This window comes from Bidens hawaiensis, unplaced genomic scaffold (genome assembly GCF_021521415.1).
Source record: "Bidens hawaiensis isolate Kalapana, Puna unplaced genomic scaffold, B.hawaiensis_p1.1 tig00030565_1, whole genome shotgun sequence".
Taxonomy (NCBI): Eukaryota; Viridiplantae; Streptophyta; class Magnoliopsida; order Asterales; family Asteraceae; genus Bidens; species Bidens hawaiensis.
The window spans coordinates 73,343-97,143 of record NW_027495106.1 but is presented as its reverse complement, the minus strand read 5'-3'; the positions used below and the strand labels follow the sequence as shown (position 1 = coordinate 97,143).

Sequence of the window (23,801 nt, the reverse complement as noted above, 5' to 3'; positions counted from 1 at the left end):
AGGTTTTCCTCATCCTTTTTTGAAATTTCTAAGTGTTTAGGATAAGTTAACCTTTGAACGTGGTAGATAGGTTGAAGTTTTGCTTCCTTGCTCGTGATTGTGCGGGTAAGACCGTCACTTGCACATACAAGGATGGCTAAACTTTACTTACATCTGACCTGCGTGTAGGTTTTCCTTATTTTTAGCGTTGTGTTTATGCGGGTTTTGCCGCCTTCCACACGTAACGACTTACTTCTTCCCCCATTTATGCGGTGAATACCGGCACCAGTGTGGGAAGTTCATAAGTATAAAGGTAAGGCTATCAACACATTGTGAAAGGAGAATCATTTCCATTAGAAGTGGCTCTAGGCCTTTTCTTTACAAGTTTGGAATTGATCTACATATAACATTTGCGTAATTGAGCTCCGTTCCATGTTCTTGGGATGGGAGTGCCATCGAGCCTTTCGAGCCGGTATGCGCCCTTTCCCAGGACTTCTTTGATAATGTATGGCCCTTTCCAGACCGGGGCCAGCTTTCCTAGGCGTTCTTGGTTCGAAGCCTCGTTGTTACGCAGTATGTAGTCTCCTACATTGAAGTTGCAGAGTTTTACCCGCGTGTTGTAGTACTTTTGCATTTGTCGCTTGTAGTTCTCTTCACGCACTGCGGCTAAGTCTCTGCGTTCCTCGGTTAGCATAAGGTCCAACCGTCTTTCCGCATCATTGTCTTCTGGCTGAATCAAGACCCTTGGTGAGGGTAAACCAATTTCGACCGGGACCATGGCTTCAGTGCCATAAGTGAGGCTGAACGGGGTTTCTCCCGTACTGGCCTTCTTCAGCGTTCTGTTTGCCCAAAGGACGTGCGGAAGCTCGTCCACCCAGCCGGATCTGTGTTCCAAGAGTCTTTTCTTTATGCCTTCGACGATGCTCTTATTTGCTCTTTCCACCTCACCATTACCTTGCGGGTGTGCCACTGAGGTAAAGGTGTGGGTGATTTGAAGTTCTTTCAGCCACTGTTGTAGCTTCTTGTCAGCAAAGTTGGTGCCGTTATCGCTCACCAAATTCTGTGGAAGTCCAAAACGACAAATAATAAATTCCCAAATAGATTTTTTGATATGTTTCGCGGTTGTTTGGGCTAAAGGTTTTGCTTCTATCCACTTGGTGAAGTAGTCGATGGCTACCACTAGGAACTGAACATTTCCTGCTGCTGTAGGAAATGGGCCTGTCACATCGATGGCCCACTTCTGAAATGGCCATGAAGAAGTGACTGGAACAAGTTCATTCTTCGGGCGGTGCGTGTTGGGTGCGTAAAGCTGGCAAGACCTGCATTTTCTGATGTATGCCGGTGCATCCGTATGCATCCCCGGCCAAAAGTATCCCGCGTTGTTTAGCTTAGCTACAACAGCGCGGGGACCTGCGTGTACTCCACAGATGCCTTCGTGTACTTCCCTTAGGAGGTAGTCAGCATCTTGGTTGTCCACGCATCTTAAGAGTGGGCCAAGAAAGTTACTTCTGTAAAGGATGTCATCGATCAGTTGATAATTCAGTGCTTTACAGCGTAGTTTTCTTGCCTGTGTTTTGGACTCCGGTAGTGTACCTGCCGCAAGGTATTTTATTATTGGTGTCATCCACGTTTCCGTGCCGGTTTGGATGACACAAATTTCCTTGTGCGGGACCGAAGGTGTCTCGAGGAGTTCAATGCGGATATCCTTTCCTAAGTGGGTGAAGGCTAATGATGCAAGCTTGCTTAACGCATCCGCAGATTTGTTTTCACTTCGCTTGACGTGTATGACTTTGCAGTCATTGAAATCGCGCATAAGGGATTTTGCTTGTGCGAGGTACAGGGCCATTGTGTCGTTCACGGCCGTGTACGCCCCGTTGATTTGATTGGCTACTAACATGGAATCCACGTGGGCTTCCAAGTTTTTCACTCCCATCTTACGCGCAATTCTCAGCCCAGCCAAGAATGCCTCATACTCGGCTTCGTTATTCGTACTTGGAAAATTCAGTCGAATAGCGTAAGTGTATTCTTGGCCCGCTGGGTTGGTTAGCTTTAGCCCTGCGCCTGAACCCTCGTTATTGGCTGCCCCATCAGTGTAGAGTCGCCAGACATCATTGATGTCTTGTGCTGGAGAGGGTTGAGCCTCTTCCTGGCACTCTTTTTCCCGCGATGCAGGCACTTCTGCAATAAAGTCGGCCAGAACCTGGCCTTTTATGGCTGGTCTTGGCTTATACTTTATCGCGTATTCTCCAAACTCAATTGCCCATTTGGCTAGGCGTCCCGATAACTCGGGTTTGCCTAGAACGTTTGCAAGTTTGAAGTTGGAGAGAATGGTGATTGGGTGACCCTGGAAATATCGTCTTAACCTGCGTGAAGCGTGTATAAGTGCTAAGACTAATTTTTCGAGGGTAGAGTACCGGGTTTCTACGTCTGTTAGGATACGGCTGACATAATAGATTGGCATCTGGATGCCTTTTCGCTCTACTAGCAGGACTGCCCCGGTTGCTCTATCAGTTGCGGAAAGGTATAGGATTAACTCCTCTCCCGCTTCTGGTGCTGTGAGTGTTGGGAGTTCGATCAAGCGTGACCGAATCTCCTGAAAAGCTGCTTCCGCTTCCGGTGTCCAGCGGAAGTGCGTTTTCTTCAAACAGTTTCTCAACGTTGACACGAAGGGAAACGACTTATCCGCGTGGTTTGCCAAAAAGCGATTAAGTGCCACTAGTCGTCCATTCAGTGTCTGAGCCTGTTTGATGGTAGTAGGTGATTCCATTTTGATAATGGCTTCGACCTTTTCAGGGTTCGCTCTGAAGCCATCTTTAGTGACGATGACCCCCAAGAACTTCCCTTCTTCCATTCCAAAGGCACACTTGCTCGGGTTGAGCTTCATGTTTATCTTCCTGAGCGTGTTGAAAGTTTCTTCGATGTGTTTCAACATCGCTTCTGGGTCAGGGCTTTTGATGACCAAGTCATCCATGTAGACTTCCAAGTTCCTCCCAATTTGGGTATGAAACTGGTTATCCATCAGGCGTTGGTATGTGGACCCGGCATTCTTAAGTCCGAATGGCATCATTTGGTAACAAAATGTGCCATCGGGCGTCCGAAAAGCGGTTTTGTCCTGATCATCAACGGCCATGTGGATCTGATGGTACCCCTTATACGCGTCCAGGAAGCATTTAAGGCGGAATGGTGCCAACGAGTCCACCTTAAGATCAATTTCAGGTAACGGATAACAATCTTTGGGGCATGCTTTGTTCAAGTCTTTGAAATCTATGCACATGCGCCATTGTTTGTTATTCTTCGGTACCATAACGGGATTTGCAACCCAAGTTTGATATCTACTAACGCGTACGATGCCTGCGTCAAGGAGTTCCTTGACTTGGGTTCTACACGCGTTAGTTTGTTCTGGCCCCATTACTCTGCGCTTTTGTACGATCGGCGTAACAGCCGGATCGCATTTGAGCTTATGCTCTGCCTTACTCCGGGGTACACCAGTCATGTCAGCTGGTGTCCACGCGAAGATGTCGGCGTTCCTTTGTAATAAGCGCCAAAGTAAGGTGCGTGTGGGATCAACAATTGTTGGGCCAATGGAGACGGCCTGGTCCGGGTACTTGCCGTTGAAGGCCCATCTTTCTGGTTCGGTGATGGTTGGTTTAGCCATCTTTGGTTTGGGTTTAGATGAGACAGATGCGATGCATACCTGGGGAATGCCGGTGATCATCGCTACACCCTCAGCTGTTGGCCATCCCATCATGCCGTGGACTGAGGATACCACGGCGTTGAATCTTGCCATCCCGTCTCTCCCGAAGAGAATGTCGTATGTATGGTGTGGCTTCCTCATCACGACAAAGTCCACATCTTCTGTGCGGGAGTGTTTCCCATCTGTAAGAGTGACGGGGAAAGATAGGATACCCAGGGGGTGTTTGTGCTGCCATCAAACCCTTCCATCGAGGCGCAGATCGTTTCCAGGCGTTCCTTGTCTTCGTCATCTAGCTTGTCGAAGAACTGCCTGTACATCACCGTTGACGAGGCGCCGTTGTCAGCAAGAGTGCGAGAAGTGATGTAGTGCCCCAGCTGGCTTTTGATGACGATAGGGCCTTCTTTGCTGGGTCCTCCTGGCACTCGCGGGAAGCGCACCTCAGCTTCCTTCCACGCACATGGTTCTGGCGTTCGCCTTTTTCTTCCTCTGATGTTACCATGAACCATGTTGATGCTGATGTCAACGGGCTTTCGTCCGTTGCCTCGGTACCGGTTGTCGTTCCGTCCTCCCTTCTTGATTGATGCCACCAGGTGTGCCAGTCTTCCATCCTTGACGAATGCTTCAACAATATCCTTCAAGGATGTACACTCTTCCGTACCATGACCTTTTGTCCCGTGGAAGTCACAGGATTTGCTCTGATCCGCATTAGGTCGGTGCCGGATCACTGGAGCTTTTGGCCACGGTAGCTTTTCAGTGGCAAATATCTCCGTGACGCTTTTGGTGAGTGGCGTCCACCGGTGCTTTTGGCTTGAAGGGTGTTTGTGATTTCTTCCGCCAACAAGAGGGTGAGAGCTGGATGTGGTGTCAAAGTTTACCCTTGACTGCCAGATACCTAGCTTCCTCTTTTTGTTCTGCCGGGCGATCCGGACATTGTTCTCTCTTGTCCTCTGCGTGTAGAGGTGTGTACTCTGGGGAAGATCCCTTCCCAGTTGCTTCTCCGTCTCGGCAAAGCGCTTGGCCTCCGTCATGATGGCATCCCATGTTGATGGCATGCCATCCTTACCCGTCAATGTGCGGATAAGCTCCGGGTATTCAGCGCCTTGGATGAAAGCGGCGCGAACAAGATCTTCACTTACGTTGCCGAGACTTAGCTTTTTGGAGTTGAAGCGGGTGATGAAGTCTAATAAAGATTCATCCTCCTCTCTAACGCAGTTGAGGATCGTCCACTGTTCTTCAGTATATTTCCTCTGTTGGCTGAAGTGCTGGCTGAACTTGTTCTGAAAGTCCGCCAAGTCATATATGTGGTGGACCGGTAAACGATCGAACCATGCCCTGGCCGCTCCAACCAGAGTAATCTGGAACATATAACACCACGTGGGTTCCGTCCAGTTACTGACGGTTACCCCCGCAATGAATCTGTTCAAGTGGTCGTCTGGGTCGGATAGACCATCATAAGTGCCAATGTTGGACATTTGCTTGGCACTTCTCGGGGCGATTGCTTCCGCAATGTCCCTTGCGAACTTTGACTTTCCTGCATTTGTAGCAGTTGGCCTAAAGGTTTTTGAGAAGTCACGCGGGTTTCTCTCCGCATTTGTTGGTTTAAAAGCTTCCCCAAAATTCCTTTTTGGCTGGAAGTCCGTTTCCTTACGCTTCCCTTTCGCCTTATGGCGAGGGTTTGCGTCGGTATCGGATTCTTCTCTCTCCTCGTCTGAGTACTCGCACTCGCTGTTCATATTGAGCTGTTGGCGAGTACTGCCGAATTCGTCAGCCTGTTGAACTGAACGCAAGCGTTCATCCAATTCAGCTTGGAACTCTCTTTGACGTGCTTCGGCCCACGCCTTCACTTGATCTAGTGTTTGGCGAGGGGCCCTCGTTCGTTTTTCCAACTGGGCATCAGTGAACCCCAGTGGAATATTTACTGCACTTGCCCCGGCTTGGGTAGTCGGGGTAGTGTTCGTAAGATTTGTATAACCGCCGGTGTTCCCCCCAGTTGCTGGGGTTGTGGTTACCGGGGTTTCTTGGTCGGTTACTGGTCTTGGGACCGGAGTAACGTTAACCATTTCTTCAGAAATTTTGAAAAAACTAAATTAGTTCTAGCTTTTATGCACGGATGGCGCCAATGAAGAAACACTAGGTGAACCCACGGGCAGATTATAGATAATCTGGGGGTTAAGTAATGTTTCCCACGAGGATGAGGTCCAGCAGAGAAGGTTGTTCTTCAGGGGACCTGCAAACACAGACACCGTAAGCTCGTCACTGAGAAGGGGGGGTTCCTCCTTGTGACCACCCTCCGGCGTGAGAATCAGACTAGATTGCTCTGAATATAACTGTATATTAAGAGATTGCTAGATAAGATTGAGATATCAGATGATGTCCTCACCATTCCAAGGTGTTGGAGTATTTATAGCCGAAGGTAGGTTTCCTAGAAGGTACAGCCGGCTGAATAGTATTCATGTTCTACCAACAGTGGACTACGCACAGGCCATGCTGGTTGGTGGATAGGCTACGGCCAACAGTAAAGGTCGGCTGTATACTGTTCCTTTACTGCCGGCTGCGCACTGTTCCACCAACTGTAGGCTGCGCGCGTCCCATCGTAAGGGTTGGTGAGTAGGCAGCGGCTAATAGTGACAAACAGTACTAGAGGGTGCTCCTCCTCGTATTGTTGTCGGTGAGCTGTCACCCTGTGATTGGTTCATGGGCTGCTCTGGTCAAATTGTCTGTTCCGCCCATACCTTAGTAGGTATAGTACGAAAGACCTTCCAGAAGCATACGGACTGGCTCATTTAGGCGGGAGTATTCCCGCCTTGCTCATTCCTTCATGTGACTACTGAAGTAGCGAATGCCTTGTGCGTGTAGCCTTGCTGTTAGTGCGGGTAGCCTTCCCTAATGGCTTGTATCCGCAGCTGCGGGAACAGGCGGGGTACTTCGCCATTGGGAGGCTTTCCCTGCGGGTACAGCTGGCGTACTGCGCGTAAGGTTCTCTGAGCATGGTGGGCCCTGCTGGAGCAGTTGGTTATTGCGCAGACGTCCCTATTCAAGGTGAGTCTTGCGGGTCCAACTGGGCTCTGCTGGGACCTACCTCTTCACATCTTCTAGATCATAACAAATATCTTAAAAGTACCTTTTGGTAGTGAATGAAACAGAAAATATAGTACATTTTGCCAATACACCTAAATATGCTGGTAAACAAAAAGCAATATGTGATTTATACATCAGTACATCACAAATCACGTATGGTTACCCTACGATTTTGGTTTATGATGCTAAGCGGAAAAGCAAAAGAAGACGAAAAAGAAAGTCGAGTAAACCGTCTATGGCTGTTTGTCACACTATCTAACCTCTAGCATTGTCTTCTTCTGTTTTCTACCCCAGTTGGTTTTATCTAGTTGTTATAAATGTTTTAAGTTGAGTCATTTTCTAGCCCGTGTATATTATTTAGATGCTCAAAATACGAATCTACCAAGATCGATGTTTTAATGAGTCATTTTCTAGTCAGCGTAAATTTATTCAGTTGCTCAAAATATGAATCCACTAATTATGTTTCACACAAGCTCATAAAGAGTAACTTTCTTTAAATATCATTAGCATGATTTAGATGCCTGGGTTTTGGATGCCGGAAAACCAAAGACAAAGTTTCATGTTGTAAAACCAAACAAAAGAATAATCATAATAGTTGGTATGAGTACCGGATTTAGGGTTTAGGGTTTAGATAGTAAAGTTTAAGATGTAAAAAAAATGTGAAAATTAAAATCACTTTCTCAAAATCCCTCTAAATTTTTACCCTCAAGTTTAGTGTGGTACAATGTAGTTGCTCTTACCTAAATCTTTAGGTTTGGTGGGGATATCAGTAATTCCTAAATCCATCCATATTTTGTACAAATTGTTGGTTATGTGACTCATGTACTTGTAACAAAAAGCCATGCTCAAAATTCTGATTTGTCACTTTTCCAAAATATGTAATTAAATTGTTTCACCTGAATAGTAGATACAAACAAGCCATAAAATAGTTTTATAGGAATAACATATAACATATAAGAGAGAGAGAAAATTTTTACCCTAACTATGTGTATTGATTTTAATAGGAAATAGTGTTAAAAAACAGTTAGGGGTATGCCCAAAAACTTTTTGCACGTAGGAGTATCCTAATATTTACTCATGGGTAGCCAATACATAAAATGGAGAACAAGAAAAAGAAAGTTACACTAATTTTGACTTCGTCGTGAAAATTGAGGGGTATAGCAGGCACCCCTAGATCCGCCTCTACATACAACTTTACAATTGTCTCCTAAACCTTTTATTTAATATAACTAATTCATTATTTTAGGACATATTTTTATTTGATTATATGTTATTTTTGTTTTTACAATTAATCCGTATAGGGTACTTAAATTATTGGTAGCATGTACTGCACAAGGGAAGGATGGGAAAGTTTGGTATATGTATCATGTATGGGCAAAAAATCTAACCGACAAATATGGAATGGAAGCTTGGCTTTGCCGTTATTTGGAATCCCATACTGGGATTGAAAAGATAAAAGAAGGTCACGTTTATATGTTCTTGAAGGTCCACTCCCTTCAAGAAGGTGGGCTTAATGTGTTTGGGGTTGGAAAAAGTAACCGGTAAAAAGATAACATATATTGATATTTTGTTATTATTTTTACAAATAACTATTATATAGTCCCGATCGGCCCAAAAAGCCCATTAGTTTCCATTCTGGAACAGCCCAAACCTTCGCACTATTAGTAAAAGAAATAAACTTTTATGAGTTTATCAAGTAAGCCCATTTTGGAGTTCGTAAATATTGAACTATATCTTATGTCAAGTTTATGCATTAGACACGATGTTGCTTGTGTTTTAAAGATGATGAGCTTTTCGGGTAAAAGGCATTGGCCGTTGTTAATGACATTGTTAAGTTATTGAATGTGTGTGGATGAAGAAGTTCGTTTCCATGTTGGGTGGTGTTGATGTTAGAATTTGTGTACGTGTTTTAAATTTTTAGTAATAGAAGCGATAAAGTATAACATTGCTAATCATTTTTAAAACCTTCCACCAAGGATTCATTTACAATACTAAGAGTTTGTATGGGATTGAGTTTGAAAAATGTTTATTGGCTAATTGATGGTTTTAAAAAGCCAAAAAACTTTCTTATTTTAGATTTTTGAAAGGATTGAAAAACAGTTTTTCAAAATGCTCAAATCCTGGCTTTTCAAAATGGCTTTTTGAAAAAGCCAATAAGCATTTTTCAAACTCAATCCCAAACATGCTCTAACTTGTGCTGGTCACTATTTTGCATTTAAACTCACGAACTCGTTGGCTTTTATTGATAACTTGTATTTAAAGTGTGCATTCACGTACTTGATTGGAGATTCATTGGGTTAAAGTTGAATACGAGCGTACTTGAGGATAGATGATTTTTTACTCTAAGTTATTATGATGGAGCTTAGACATCATGGGTGAGAATGACTTAATGGATACACTCACCTACTTACAACACTACTATTGGAGATATTCCAATAAACTTGTAGATGTGCTTTAGTGTCGACCCAACCCTTTTAAAGGCCTAAAACTAACCATAAATAAATATGTTTTATTTTCAACCCTTTTAAAGGCCTAAAACTAACCATAAATATGTTTTTTATTTTCAACCATAAAAAAGTTGTTTGGATACAAACAAGGTCAAAGCACACAAGATCGGCTCTAGGGAAAGTAAACCAAAACTAGCGTTTTAGGTCTGCATTTGGATAGGGCCTACCAAAGTTAAACAAAAACATATTAAATGATTAAAATAACTCATAAAAGTAAAATACTTTTATGAGTTATTTTAATCATTTAATATGTTTTTGTTTAAATGGATATCAATACTTTTATGAGTTATTTTAATCATTTAATATGTTTTTGTTTAACTCAAATAACTTTTATGAGTTATTTTAATCATTTAATATGTTTTTGTTTAACTTTGGTAGGCCCTATCTAAATGCAGACCTAAAACGCTAGTTTTGGTTTACTTTCCTTAGAGCCGATCTTGTGTGCTTTGACCTTGTTTGTATCTTTGACCTAGTGTAGATTGATAGTCATGAAATGTAATTTATTTTATTTCCCTTGCATTAAATTTGCTATCAATATGACACGAGAAGCCTCGTTTTATAGGTTGTGACATGCTTTGCTTTTATATTTTTGGCCATGAGTAAGAAAACACCAACAATTAGAATAACATATTACTCATTCAAAGTGGTATTCCAATCTTGCAAGATACTATATATTGGCTTGTATATATTTTGCCATGAAGAAAGCTTGATGAAGCTGCTAATATAACAGAAATTAAAGTATGCAAAGATAGATCTAAGCGGCTTATATGCCTTATGCCAATGTGTAAGTATCGACAAGTTCTATGTAAGCTTTTGGCGGAGTTTCAAAAGGAATGCTTGTCTATAGCAAACGGCACAATCCTCGACAAGCACCAAAGTCTATAGCATACGACGCTATTCTCGACAAGCACCAAAGTCTGAAATGATTGAAGGAAAAAAGGAAACCAAAAAGATCGGTTTCATGAACTATAGGATTGAAAGCTATGTGTAGAATTATATACACGGCCGAATGTCTTGTGTTATGAGTAGACACCATTGAAATCATGGTGACGCCCACTAAATAACAGTTAAGGGCACCGATTGGAATAGACTTCTGGAATAGAAAATCGCCATAAAGAGTTATCATAGCGCTGGTTTCAGATTGGTCAAGATAAATTTGGACTTTATTAAAAAAGTATTGAGATAGCAACACATTTGATTTTTCTTTTATATAAACCTATGGTTATTTCCCAAATATATTTTATAAAACTTGGTTAAGCTTTTATGAAACTCAAATCTGTATAAAAGGGATGTGATCATACACCACTCCCATATGCCTGTACGGCTCGTATAGGCCTATACAACTGTATAGGCTACGTATGACTGACAAGGGAGACAAAAAACAGCTTTTTTCAACCTATACGACCGTATAGACCTATACGAGCCGTATAGGTGTAAATGGCTCGTATTGCTAGCTGACACACCATAAAACCTATATGGTCGTATAGGGCTATACGACCGTATAAAAAAACTTTTGCCAAATGTTTGGGGTGCACTTTTATCAGTATGTTTTGGTCAAATATTTTCTTGTTTGCTTAATCATTGATTGATTATTGTGTATAGACTATTATAAAATGTAAAATAATATAATCTTAAACGAATGGTCTCGGGGTACAACTACAAATTATTTAGCCGAGTATGTTATGTAAATGTTAATAGACAATTTATTCTATTCTAAAATATCATATTTAGCCAAGTATGTTATGTATTTAATACATTAAAATGTAAGATAATAACGTATTGATATTTAAAATTGTGTCCAAAAAATTGTCTATACGCCCGTATAGGTCTATACGGCCCCCATATAGGTCTCTACAACCATATTAACGTATTAATATTTAAAATTGTGTCCAATTATCAATACGGCTGTATAGCCCTATACGGCCCTGTAACATTTCAGGTTTTATCGTATTTGTTTTATCCGTTATTCGGCCGTATAGCCCTGTACGGCCCTGTAACATTGAACGTTATTCGGATCCTAGTTTCTATTAAGAACTTTTCATTTATGAACTATTAAGTTTCTTTATATTCACATCAAGCCCTTCATGTTTACTCATTGTTTAAATCCTAATTATATCTTAAAAAGTTCATAAAATGGCCAAAATACAAACATTTGGGACTAAAGTTGTCAACGGCTGAAACTTGACCCGCCTGGACGCCGGAGCGACGCGCGGTGGTGGTCCAGAAGCTGGTCAGTGCTGCTGCACAGTCAGTTCGCAATAAATCTTAATTCGTTTTCGTTTATTAGCTCGTTTATGGCATAAAATCGGTTATTTTAATCATGAATCGCGAGAAGGACCAAGTAAATGTATTATAGTCAAGATACAAGTCCTAATTCATTATTTACTGCCCAAGAACGAATTTTTATTATTATATTCCTTGATTCTTTCATTAAAACATATTTACTTGCTTAACGGGCCAAAAAGACTAAAATTAGTTCGGTTTATGTTTTTATATATAAACAAGCCTTAAACCCTGCCAAAAATCTTTACACAAACCCTAAACATCATCCTCTCAGCCGTCATACCTGCTGCCCATCTCAGATTAGCTCGGTTTTTGGTGTTTTTGTTGAAGAACCGCTCATAACCGGTTGACTTTGCTAGTCCAAGGACCTTTGACTCGTTATATCTCGTTGTTCATTCACATTCCGGGTAAGTTGTAAACTGAGTTTTCATTCCTAAACGTTTACTAATCGATAAACTTCAATCAATTTCTGAGATTGAAGGATATTGACTGGTCAATTGCTTGAAAACCCGATAAAGGGTAAAATAGTCAATATGTTTGACTTCTCGTTTTCTCACACTTCTGGTTGGATTCAATGTTCGGTTCAGAAGACTTTTCTTCTCGTAATTAAATTTTAAGGGTTCTGACCAAAACCCGACTCCCGACTCGAAGTTCGGATTCTGGTCAGACTCGACTCGTTTAAACGTTAAAATTGACATAACTTGAGTTCTACTCATCCTTTTGGATTGATTCCAGCGGCATTAGGTTCATTTTTACTTATACTTTCACACCGTTAAGTTTCAGGTTCTGTTGATTATCTTCGTTCGGCGCGTTAATCGGAAGACTCGTTGTTTATTTCTTAATATCATATTAACTCGCTTATTATAAGGTGAGTTTTGTCATTCCCCTGTTTTCACATATTTTCAAACGTTTTGGGGGCGTATACGTATTTATAGTATTTCATATTATACATATCTCAATCATTAGCAAACGTTATATTGTGTGTGAATTGCTAGACATAAATGCTATTTGATTACTTATTTAATTGCGCATTCGGAGAGGTCCACCATATTCTCATTATAGTATGATCATACGACCGTCTAGTTATAACCGGCGCCCGATTCGCTTGTCAAAGGTTCGCTTGACACTTTATTTGCTCATTGGTTTGATTTATTTACCGCTTTATTTACGTTTTGCTATCTTTTCATATTATATATTATTGCAAAACTTGATGACTTGCTCACTCAACATTATTGTTGAGAAACCTGTTGTATTTTCTATGTATATGCAGGTTTTCGCCTGAACTAAGGACTTGAAGTATTGGATTGCTAGTCGAGACTTTAGGAAATCATAAAGACAATTTACTTAAATTTTAACCTGGATTATTTCTTTATTTGTTATGGATTATTGTTGGAATTTATTTGCTATTTTTGGATATTATTGTTTTATTTGGAATAAAATAAATTATTAGATATTGTCACCACTATTGTATGATAGTTACCTCCAGCTATGAGCAATCATGCTCACGCCCAGGCATTTCCGCCTTAGGTTGGGGTGTGACAGGCCCCGTATAGGGCTATACGAGGCACTACAAACAATGACCGACTCTGACACAAACAGACATAATTCAGGTGCTATACGACTGTATAGCCCAATACGAGCCGTACAGAAAATAAAATGGTGTGTGAGGATTCCAAATGATGTGAGAGGATCCTAAGCCTTATAAGACAAGTAATATTATTTTGAATTTCAAAATAATATATGAATTTTGAAAACAAGTAGGTGAATTTTACCATATATGAAACTATCCACGGATACTTTCTCATGGAAGGCATAAACACACTTGAAATGGACTTGAAAGCGAAAACCAAAGTGGAATGCAGCTTCCATACTTTACAAAACACAAATTTAAATCTAATCATTTTGATATAAATCTATCTATACTATATATAAATGAAAATCTAAAAATCCTATGTGTCGCGATATGGTCGCTCCCCTTTTTTATGTAAGTCACCAGATTTCTTGATTTTTAAATTGAGGTCTCTCATTGATTTAACCCAAATTTATGAGTATGGATCTTACCAAAACCAGATAGCTCTTAAACGGGTTATAACATCTCATTAAATTAAAAATTAATTTTACCAATTATTTGATATGAAAATCCTACAAAATAGGAATATACTAAAATTTAATATCCAATTTAAAAAGAAAAAGATATTATTTATAATTAATAAACAATTTTATAGTAAAAAACATAAGCGGGCCATGGGTCACCAAATCCAGATAGCTTCTAAACGGTTTATAACCTATCATTTATTTATGAAACTCTTTCATCATCAAACCTTAAGTATATTATTAATTTTCTTACAATAAAGAAAATTAAAATCCAAAAAATAAATATTAAAAAACGAAAATTGTAAAACAACCATTCTCTCAAGTCATCAGATTGTTTTATTTGTAAATGAAGGCTTCTCACGCATTTGACCCGAATTCACGGGTAAATGTCTCACCAAACCCAGATAGCTCTTAAATGGGTTATAACATCTCATTATATTAAAAAATAATCTCATTAAATATTTAATATGAAAATCTTATAAGATAGGAATATACTAAAAATTAATATCCTATTTTATTTTAAAAAAAAAGAGATTATTTATAATTAAGAAACAATTTTATAATAAAGAAAATAAACGGGTAATGGGTATCACCAAACCCAGATAGCTTTTAAACCGGATTATAACATATCATTTATTTGCAAAAACATTTCATTCTTAAACCTCAAGTATATTAATTATTAACTTTCTTACAATAAATAAAATACAATCCAAATATACATATATAAATATTAAAAATAAATAATGTAAAACAAACCCCGTAATACGGGGGATAAAATCTAGTAAATTATATTTGAAGTATGAGTATCTCCATGCATCCTTAAGTTACATGTCATTGCCTGTACTTACAAGCCTTTAGCATTGCAGAATTATATCCTTGGGTGTTTGAATTAATCAAATTCTTTCACAAAGGGTCTTAGGGGGTGTTTGGTACAGAGAAAAAGAATGGGAAGAAATGGAAATAGAAATGGGAGAGAAATGGAATTGGAGAGAAATAGAAATGGGTGGAGAATTGACAATCATTTCCTTTGTTTGGTACAATAGAGAAATGGGTGGAGAAACGGGAGCAGAGACGTGATTAGGGTTCCGCCTCGGCATCATCATGGTGGAGAAATGGTGGCTCAGAGACGCGTCGCAACACCGCGAACGGAGTAGAGCGTCATCATCATCGCCGCGCAACATCAACACCGCGATTTAGGGTTCCGCCTCGCAACACCGCCTCGCGATTTAGGGTTTCGTTTTGGCTCAGAGACGCGAACGGACGTGGCTGCGGCGTCGGCCGCCGTGCCGGACGTCGGCATCATCATCACCATCGCCGGTCGAAGCATCATCATCATCATACGCGAACGGAGTAGAGCAGAGACGCGATTTAGAAGCAGAGAGAATTCCATTTCTCTTCCAAATGGAGAGAATTGGATTTCTCTACTTTTTGCCTACACCCAATTCTCAGAGAAAACCAATTCTCCGCCCAATTCTCCGCCTAATTCTCCCAAACAAGAGAAACCTAATTCTCCACCCTCAAATCTCTCTACCAAACACCCCCTTAGTGTTTTGTTGGTTTTTGCGTCTGAGGTGACCCTAATTAAGTAAAAGATAATGTTTTATTTAAATGTTATGTGTAGTGTGTAGGTGATGGGGGTGAAAACAAAGAATGGTAAGATATTTAGGGGGTGTTTGGGATTCCTTATTTTACTTTCTTATAACTTTTTATTAAATTAATAAGTTAAAACATTGCAACTTATGAAACTTTTATTCTCACAATATAAGCAATTCCAAACATCTTATTACTTTTCAAAAAGTTTATAAGTTATAAGTTGGTGAAAATAAGCAATTCCAAACACCCCCTTATAGAGTTGGAGATGAAATAAAAGATTTTAAGAATTTGTAAAGATATAATGTGGCAGATGATGTAGCAGTTAATGGCTTTTGAGGATGCTCATAACATTGTGGATAGTCTAGTGGGTCAAAATAAGCTTTGGGATAGGGCTGAGCACGGTTCGGTTCGGTTTTTAGGTGAAACCGAAAAGTCGTTTTTTCAAATTCGCAAACCGATCGGTTTTCGGTTTTTCAGTTTTGGTTTGGTTATAATCGTTTTTTTTGTGTGTGTGTAGACATTGCAAAAAAATTCCAAAAAAACGAAAATACACATTAGATTCAAAACACAACAAACTTGCAAGGCTATTAGAATTTAAAATTCAACAAAGTTATTAATAAAAAACACTAAAAGTTTAGTTCTATTCTTCATTCTTCATCGTATTCATCTTCAAAGTTTACTCCAAATCTTAATCATCTTCATAATCTTCATCACCATCAACGGTAGATCATTTTGGTGTTTTGTTTTCGTTCATAACATCTAAAAAAACACATATAATTTTATTAATGTTTAGGTAAAAATACATATCGGTTCGGTTTGGTTCGGTTCTGTTTTTTTGTTTTTTTAAAATGGAAAACCGAACCGAAACTGAAAATTCGGTTTTTCAAAAAAACAAAAAATTAACCGTCGGTTAATCCTTCAGTTCGGTTTTTTCGGTTAATTCGGTTTTCTGCTCACCCCTACTTTGAAAAAGTAAAAAAAAATCATGTTTACAACGTTTCAAAAGGCAGCAAAAAAAAATACTTAAACGATCTATGGCGGTTGATCATGGAGAGACTAGAATGGGAATATAACGAGTCGCATGCTGCTATATATCGTGCTTGTGTGACATGGATAGTAAATTATCAGAATTGGTACGATACCGATACCGATACCGATACCGATACCGATACCGATACCGATATTTAAATATTTTTACTAATCTTATCCCTAACAATATTAGAAAGCCACCTAGAAGGGTAAAGGCACATGTAACCCTCCGGTTTAAGGTCCGATGGTTGGAACCGAATTGCGTGTGTAGTGAGTGGGGCCGCGGGTGCACGATTCAATGGCGTCTGATGACTCGTCTTCCGCCCGCCCACAGTTTGAGTTACCAAAGTCCAATTTTTCTTTCTTTCTTTCTTTCTCCTTAGCTGGTTTTTCTACCATGTGAACTGAATCCACCCTTGCGTGTGTATATATATAACATCAACACCTTATTCATTCATCAATATTTATTCTTTCAACTCAATAAGCAAACATGACGGATTCTACTTCTAGCCTTCATTCCAAGTTCCAAACCATGCGCCAATGGGTCGTTGAACATAAGCTTCGCGCTGTTGGTAATTAATTTCAGACTTTTACTTTTTTTTTTTTCTTTTTCTTTTTTTGTATTTAATATGTAATTGCAGATCTGATTAATATTATTATTTTGGCCTAATTGTTTGTTTAGGGTCTTTGTGGTTAAGTGGAATTGCTGGATCAATCGCTTACAATTGGTCTAAACCCGGCATGAAAACCAGCGTCAGGATCATTCACGCTAGGTATTATTTATTTATAATCATCTTAATAGCTTCTTGGTTGGTGTTAAATCTTAATTGATTTTGTGGTTTGAAGATTTTAGATCTCAAATTAATCCAAAAATAAAAACCCTAAAATCCATTTGAGGTTGAACCAGAAAACTAAATTTAGGTTTTTTTTTTTTTTTTTTTTTTTAAATTGATGTCCTTTTATATTATTTTATATATACAATTGATTGTGTGTTTGTATTGAATCTTTAAATTACAATAGTTATAATTACAACGAGTGTTTGTGATACAGAGAATTGGAAATTTAAATTCACTTTTTTGGATGGAAGGTTAAAAATTAAATTATCAAACTTTAAATTTTTAACAATTTTAAATTAGCCCTCTACAAAATTTTAATATGAACCTTGTAAAAACCCTTGAGGCTTAAAAACGTTGATAGGTTCACACATTTATTAAATTAGTTGTGTTTGTGTTAACACATTTAGTAAACGGGCCGTGGTTGACCTTTTTGATAAAAGAGGTTGTTATGCTAAGGCAGATCATTGTGGGCGTCAGACCCACCTCATAGCCGATGTGGCATCAGTTTGCAGGCTAAGGGGCGTTAAACACCGCGCCCGAGGGGTTAAAGGGGTGTTATGGGGGACAGTAAGGGGTTAACAATGCAAGGGGTGAAGCGGGTGGCGTTATGGGTGGTGGTGGCGCCCCCTGGTGTTATTTCACAACAGTCGGCCTAATTGATCTATATAACATGTTTATTTTCGTGTCATGTTCGGGTGTGAAAGATGCATGAATTAATGCTTATCTTTTTGCTTTTTAAATATTGATGTTAGCTGCATTCATTTTGTAGTGTGGTTTTACAACATTACTATACAAATGTAATAACAAGATTGCTTGTTTTGATGTAGGTTGCATGCGCAGGCGCTCACACTGGCTGCGCTAGCCGGAGCTGCAGTTGTTGAGTACTATGATCATAATTCGGGTGCAAAGACAGAACGATATGCCAAGTTCCTATCCCCGGTTGATTCATACTCTCACAAAGACTAAAATGGAGGGTGATCATATTTAATAAAAAATTGTTTATTTGTTTCTTGGATGATAATATTCAATATGGAGTTTTGATCTTACATCTTCATGATTCATATTGGAATCAGAGTTGTTTATGATGTCACAATTTGGTTTATTCTATTTGTTTTCAATCTATGTTCTTTTAATGACTAAATTGTTTTCCTTTAATGGAGACATGTCAACCTATTATTCCTTGGTGATGTGCTATAACGTTAAAAAAAAACATTCATATGGTTCCAAACAACCAAATAATCGTCAATTAACCCGTCAATAGTTCGGGCTTAGATAGCAAATACCACCAAAACATGGAGCTCATTGTTGACCAAAGGGAATTAATTATCCCAACACAAATCTCTACCATAAATGAGAGATGATGGTGCAAAACGACTATTCCGATGCCAGCCGGTAGTATTAAAAAAAATCAAAAATATATAACCGAATTGAAACAAAAACTGAAGCTTTAGTGTTTTTGTAAGAACCAAAATTTTGGTTTGTTTTGGTTCTGCGTGTAATTAAAACCGTCAAAACCGAATGAAACTCACAAATTTTCATTTTTATTTTAAATTCTAAGTGATTTATAATATTTAATAATAGTTAACACCTATATTTTAGCTCAAATGTAAAATAAAAACTTTTAGCCCTAAATACATTATTTTAGACCAATCTTTTTTACGATCCAAAATTTTCAAAACGGCAAGACTAGAAAAGAATTTAACATAAGGGGTGTTTGGTACAGAGAATGGAATTGTAGAGAAATAGAATAGAGAAATGGAATTGCAGAGAAAGAGAATTGGTCTGGAGAATGAGAATTGACTGTTCTGTTTGGTAGTACAGAGATTTCAGTAGAGAAATATAGCTGAGAATCATTTCTCTTGGTTGGTACATAAAAAATAAACAGAGAATTATATCAACTTTATCATTAGCACAAGTATTTTTTTCATAACAAATATTTATTAAAAAATAAAAAACATATAAAAAGATGCATAAATTCCAACCAAAATATGCATTGATCAAACCAATTCACATACAAAACATAGTTTTTAAGCAAAAAACATCAACCATAGTTAAAACCAATTCACATACAAAACATACTTCAACCATACACAACTATCCCATTGAACCATCGGTATACAACTCTACCATCTCAATTTTCTCTTCTATTGTCAACACAAGAAAAGAACGTCCTAGATCCACATCTTTACCAATCAAATGAGCTGCTTTGAACCGTTTTTTCGTAGTGATACCTGGTAAAGCTTTCAACTCATCACTAACCTTTTCATAGATTTCACGAGCCTCCATACCTTCTTTGCTAAGTTGTTCACCCACCATCTCCCCAAATCGAAGCAAAACTTCCTTGATATCTTTGCAAGACTCTCGATATATCTCATCTGCATCCGTGCTTCTACCTCTTTTGCGCTTGCTTGTTACACTTCCTGTTTGTCCTTCAGATCTATCAACATTTGGAACGGCTTCATCAACAAAATCAAAGTCTTCAATATCAACAGGTGAGCTTTTTTGCGTCTCTTGAACAACATCTTCTTCTCCAAGGTCAACTGCTTTACTACCAGTAGCTCTATCCTTACCGAATATGGTACACAATTTGTCATAGAAAGGAAATGACTTGTCACGAAAATTCACAGCACCTTTGTGAGACTACAAGACAATTACAAATAAATTAGACTAAAATTTTAAAATCTAAAAAACATATTTTTTAGAATATACCTTCACGTATTCATTCCAAACACTATCATCGGCAATAATACAACATTTTTGTTCATCCCAACCAAACCCACTTGTATGCACCATATCATATACAATGCTAAAGTGTGTCTTCCATGTCTTCATCCTAGACTTTATATGTGGTTCTGCTTTGAGGCCAGAGTTAGGAAGACTTACATCTAGCAATTGTTGAACACCATTTAAATAACCTGGTTTGAATCCATTGTCAGCACCAGCATACTTTCCGGATGCATGTATCTCCATTAATGCATCAATTAGCTTTGCATCTTCATCATTTGTCCAGGTATGCTTGCTCCGAGTAACTCCTCTCACTATATTTGAATCTGCCATGTCTACGTACAAATGCATAATTATACAATTAAAAATCATAATTCATGTAACTACAAATACAAATATAACAAGAAACATTAATAAGAAACAAATAAAGTGCATAAATAAACATTAATAAGAAACATCCTTGGTTCTACAAATAAAAAATACAAAATTGTCAAACATAATTAAGAAACATTGTTGGCACGCTGCGCACGCATCGCAGTCTAACTATTAAACATTTCATTAGCAAGAAGGTCTCTACGATCGGTCCATTCTTGTGAGGGCTCGATCATAGAAATAACATTGTCATGGTCATTTGCAGGTTGTGTGTGATTTACTAGGATTTCGTTATCAAGAGGGTCTTCACTCATTGTTGTTCGTATGAAATTGTGCAATAAACAACAAGCAATGATGATACGTGGCATGGACTCTATGGGATGATATGAGTTATCACGCAAAATAGCCCATCTATCTTTAATCATTCCGAAACATCTTTCTATAACATTCCTGGCCGATGAATGTCTCATATTAAAGAACTCCTTAGCATTCGTAGGAGGACGAGACCAATCGTTAAAATGATAACGTTGACCTCGATATGGAGTTAAAAATCCTTCACCATTTGTATAACCGGCATCACAAAGGTAGTATGTTCCTACAATTAACCTTAAACTCTATGTTAATTATCATACTTAAATCTATGTATATTCTTTGAAAATTGTCTATCACATACCCGGAGTTATTTTAAGACCATTGGGTCTACTGATTGCATCACGCAAAACTCTACTATCAGCTGCAGAACCCTCCCATCCCGCTAAGACATACGTAAATAAAAGGTCTCTCGTACATACTCCGAGTACGTTAGTACAAATCTGCCCTTTTCTTGTCCTATAAGGTTTTCTATCAATAGCAGGGACTTTAACTTTAATGTATGTCCCATCTAATGCTCCTAAGCAACCCTGGGTTAAAAGAAATCATTACTTACTAATGTATGTTAGCAAAAAATATCTTTAATAAAAAATGTGTTTGACTAACCTTAAACCATTTCCATCTTTCATCAGTTTCATTATCTGGCACTGGCACGGGTGACTTGTAGAGTTCTTTGTGTAATCGACATATAGCATTTAAGACTAACTTGAAATACCGACTTACAGTTTCCCCGGACCGATGAAATCTGTTGATTAGTATCCTATTCTTTGCATTATGAGCAAGGGTATGTAAAAACATAGCAACTTGCTCATCGACTAGCATGTTTTTACTATTCTTTAGTCCCCCTCTAGTTTCTAGCATATCACAAAGTGTTGTAAATGCATGTATATTCATTCTTATGTTAACAACACTCGTAACATCACTTTCATAAACCATCCTCACCATGTTTTCACGCCTATTATGGTAACTCATTAAATATTTTGTACGTAAAGTCATTGACTCAATCGACCGACGCAAATGATAAGTACACAACATCCACCAACGAATCGTAACATAAATGACATAAAATGCACCTATGGCAACTATTCTTTGTCTGGAAGGTGATCTTGCCATCTACACATAAAAATATAAGAAAATTCAAGAAAAACAAATAACTCCAAAATATAATCCAAATATTAGTTTGCTTTGTGTCTGTTAAATCTAAACTTCATTTAGCTAAGAATATTGAAGCAGTTGCTAATTTAATCAACAACATAAACCTAATTCATGTTCTACCACTTAATAGAATAAGATGTATAATGAAAACAAAGTGTTGGATTAAAGGAGAACTCACAGGTTAGGTTTGCTGATGATTAAATTATTGATAGAAGCTGATTCCAGGTACGGCGGCGATGCTGATGGATGTCAGGTGACTGCCGATGCTGATGAAAAAAAAGTATATCAGTTTGCTTTGTGTCTGTTAAATCTAAACTTCATATATATAACAAATCAAAAGAGTTCATAGTTCCTATTATACACTAAACTAGACCTCACGATAGTTTATAATAAGCGCACCATGTTCAGAGGAACCAAACTTATATACTGTCCAAAAAGAAAAAATCCAAAATCTTCATCCTAAATAAACATTTCTAAACTGATATCTAACTAATCCAAACAATACCCATGTATCAGTTGTATATATCAAAAGTTGAGGGCATTATCGAATGCTAACAATACCTATGTAAGAATGCACATGTTAAAGCTGCCAAAATCATACACTATGAGGCTGCCAAAGTGCACATGAGATTGCAGGTAAATTAATGCAAAAACGCAGCCAAAATGCACACCAAAATGCAGCAAAATAAAGTGCAAAATTGAGCTAAAGTGAAAGAAGCTTCCAAGTTATCTTATAAAGTGTCAAAATGGACACTATGAACCGGCGAAATTACTCATCAAATCCTAGAACATGAATGCCAAATCTTGCATCAAATTGCACCACAAAATTATGTGAAAGTGAACATGTAATTGTAGGAAAACGAATATCCATCTCAAAATAACCAATCATAAATCATAATAGGTTCAAATTTTATGAACGTGAAAAAATAAATCTCAAAATAATCACACATAATAGGTCTAAATTCCTCCATCCCCTAATGAAGAGTAAAACAAAGAAAACCTGCAAGTGTAAGTGTAAGGCTCATTCCTCAAATGGCTTGCAAAACATACACCATAATTTACAATAGTCTAGTCGAAGATATTGGTTTACACAACGACGGATTTGTAACATTTCACAGACACAAAGCCAGTCACCTCCAAATCAATTAAATAAAATGAGTCAACAAACCTAAAGAAAACTTTATAGACTAACACGAAAGGACATGTAATTTATAAGTATAACACAGGTGTAACCCTCTACACAACAACCTTCAAATGAAATGAACAACAAAATAAACCAGTGTCTTTAAGAAAATTGACAAAATCACAAACAATGAACCACTAATTTGAGTGCAATCAAGCAATAAATTAAAGATAAATGATAATTGCAAGACCTGCCGAAGGAGGCGACAATCGCAGTTAGAAAGGGAATTGGTCAACACTACCGCATAATCGATTAGCAATTATAAAGGTTATTGAAGGAATAGGTGAATGTTGCAACCGATTGGTGAGTGACCGTCGAGATAACGATTAACAGGAGGCAATTGGGTTGCGGTGCTATCCTTGCTGAAGGAGGAAAATGGGAGAAATGAAAAGGAGAAAAATGGGAGAAATGAAACCCTAGAAATCAATTCTTCGCTTTTTTTAGAGAAACAAAATCAGAGAAATGGAAATGGTTTATTTCCATTTCTCACCTCTTTCTTTCATAAACAAACAAGAGAATTCTTTCAAATTCCATTTCTCACCCCTCAATTCCCTCTACCAAACACCCCCTAAGTGAATAAATAGAAAGTAGGAAAACCAAATCGAACCGACCGGTGAGTGTAAGGGGTTAAAGTGTAAATTCAAGTTAGGGCACATATTAAGAATGATCTCTAGCAGTATTCCAAAACCACCCGGGTCTAACAAAATCAGCGTCGGCCCATAAATTAGTCGGCGTTTGATCTCTAAATTCGAAAGAAACACTCCGTTCGTTCTCGTTCATCTCTGCGTGCTGTGCCTATTAATAAAAAGAAAAAAATGGTTAGTTTCTTCTTGTATTGTACTTTAATATAATACTGGTATTTGATGGATTTTAGGGTTTGGCATTTACTAGGGTTTTGTTTTGTC

General features: G+C 38.3%; 1 protein-coding gene across 1 annotated transcript; it reads left to right on the top strand.

Moving 5' to 3' along the window:
* Positions 1 to 16,689: 16,689 nt before the first annotated feature.
* LOC143580726 (uncharacterized) lies at positions 16,690 to 18,060 on the top strand. Its single transcript, XM_077063672.1, has 3 exons — positions 16,690 to 16,829; positions 16,940 to 17,030; positions 17,921 to 18,060. The coding sequence occupies exons 1-3, from the start codon at positions 16,748 to 16,750 to the stop codon at positions 18,057 to 18,059; spliced, it is 312 nt and encodes a 103-aa protein (XP_076919787.1). The 5' UTR covers positions 16,690 to 16,747; the 3' UTR covers position 18,060.
* Positions 18,061 to 23,801: the final 5,741 nt, after the last annotated feature.

Coding starts and splice junctions, on each gene's coding strand:
- LOC143580726 (XM_077063672.1), top strand. CDS start 16,748: ATGACGGATTCTACTTCTAGCCTTCATTCCAAGTTCCAAACCATGCGC. Junction 16,830..16,939: donor ACATAAGCTTCGCGCTGTTG/GTAATTAATTTC, acceptor TTGTTTGTTTAG/GGTCTTTGTGGTTAAGTGGA. Junction 17,031..17,920: donor GTCAGGATCATTCACGCTAG/GTATTATTTATT, acceptor GTTTTGATGTAG/GTTGCATGCGCAGGCGCTCA.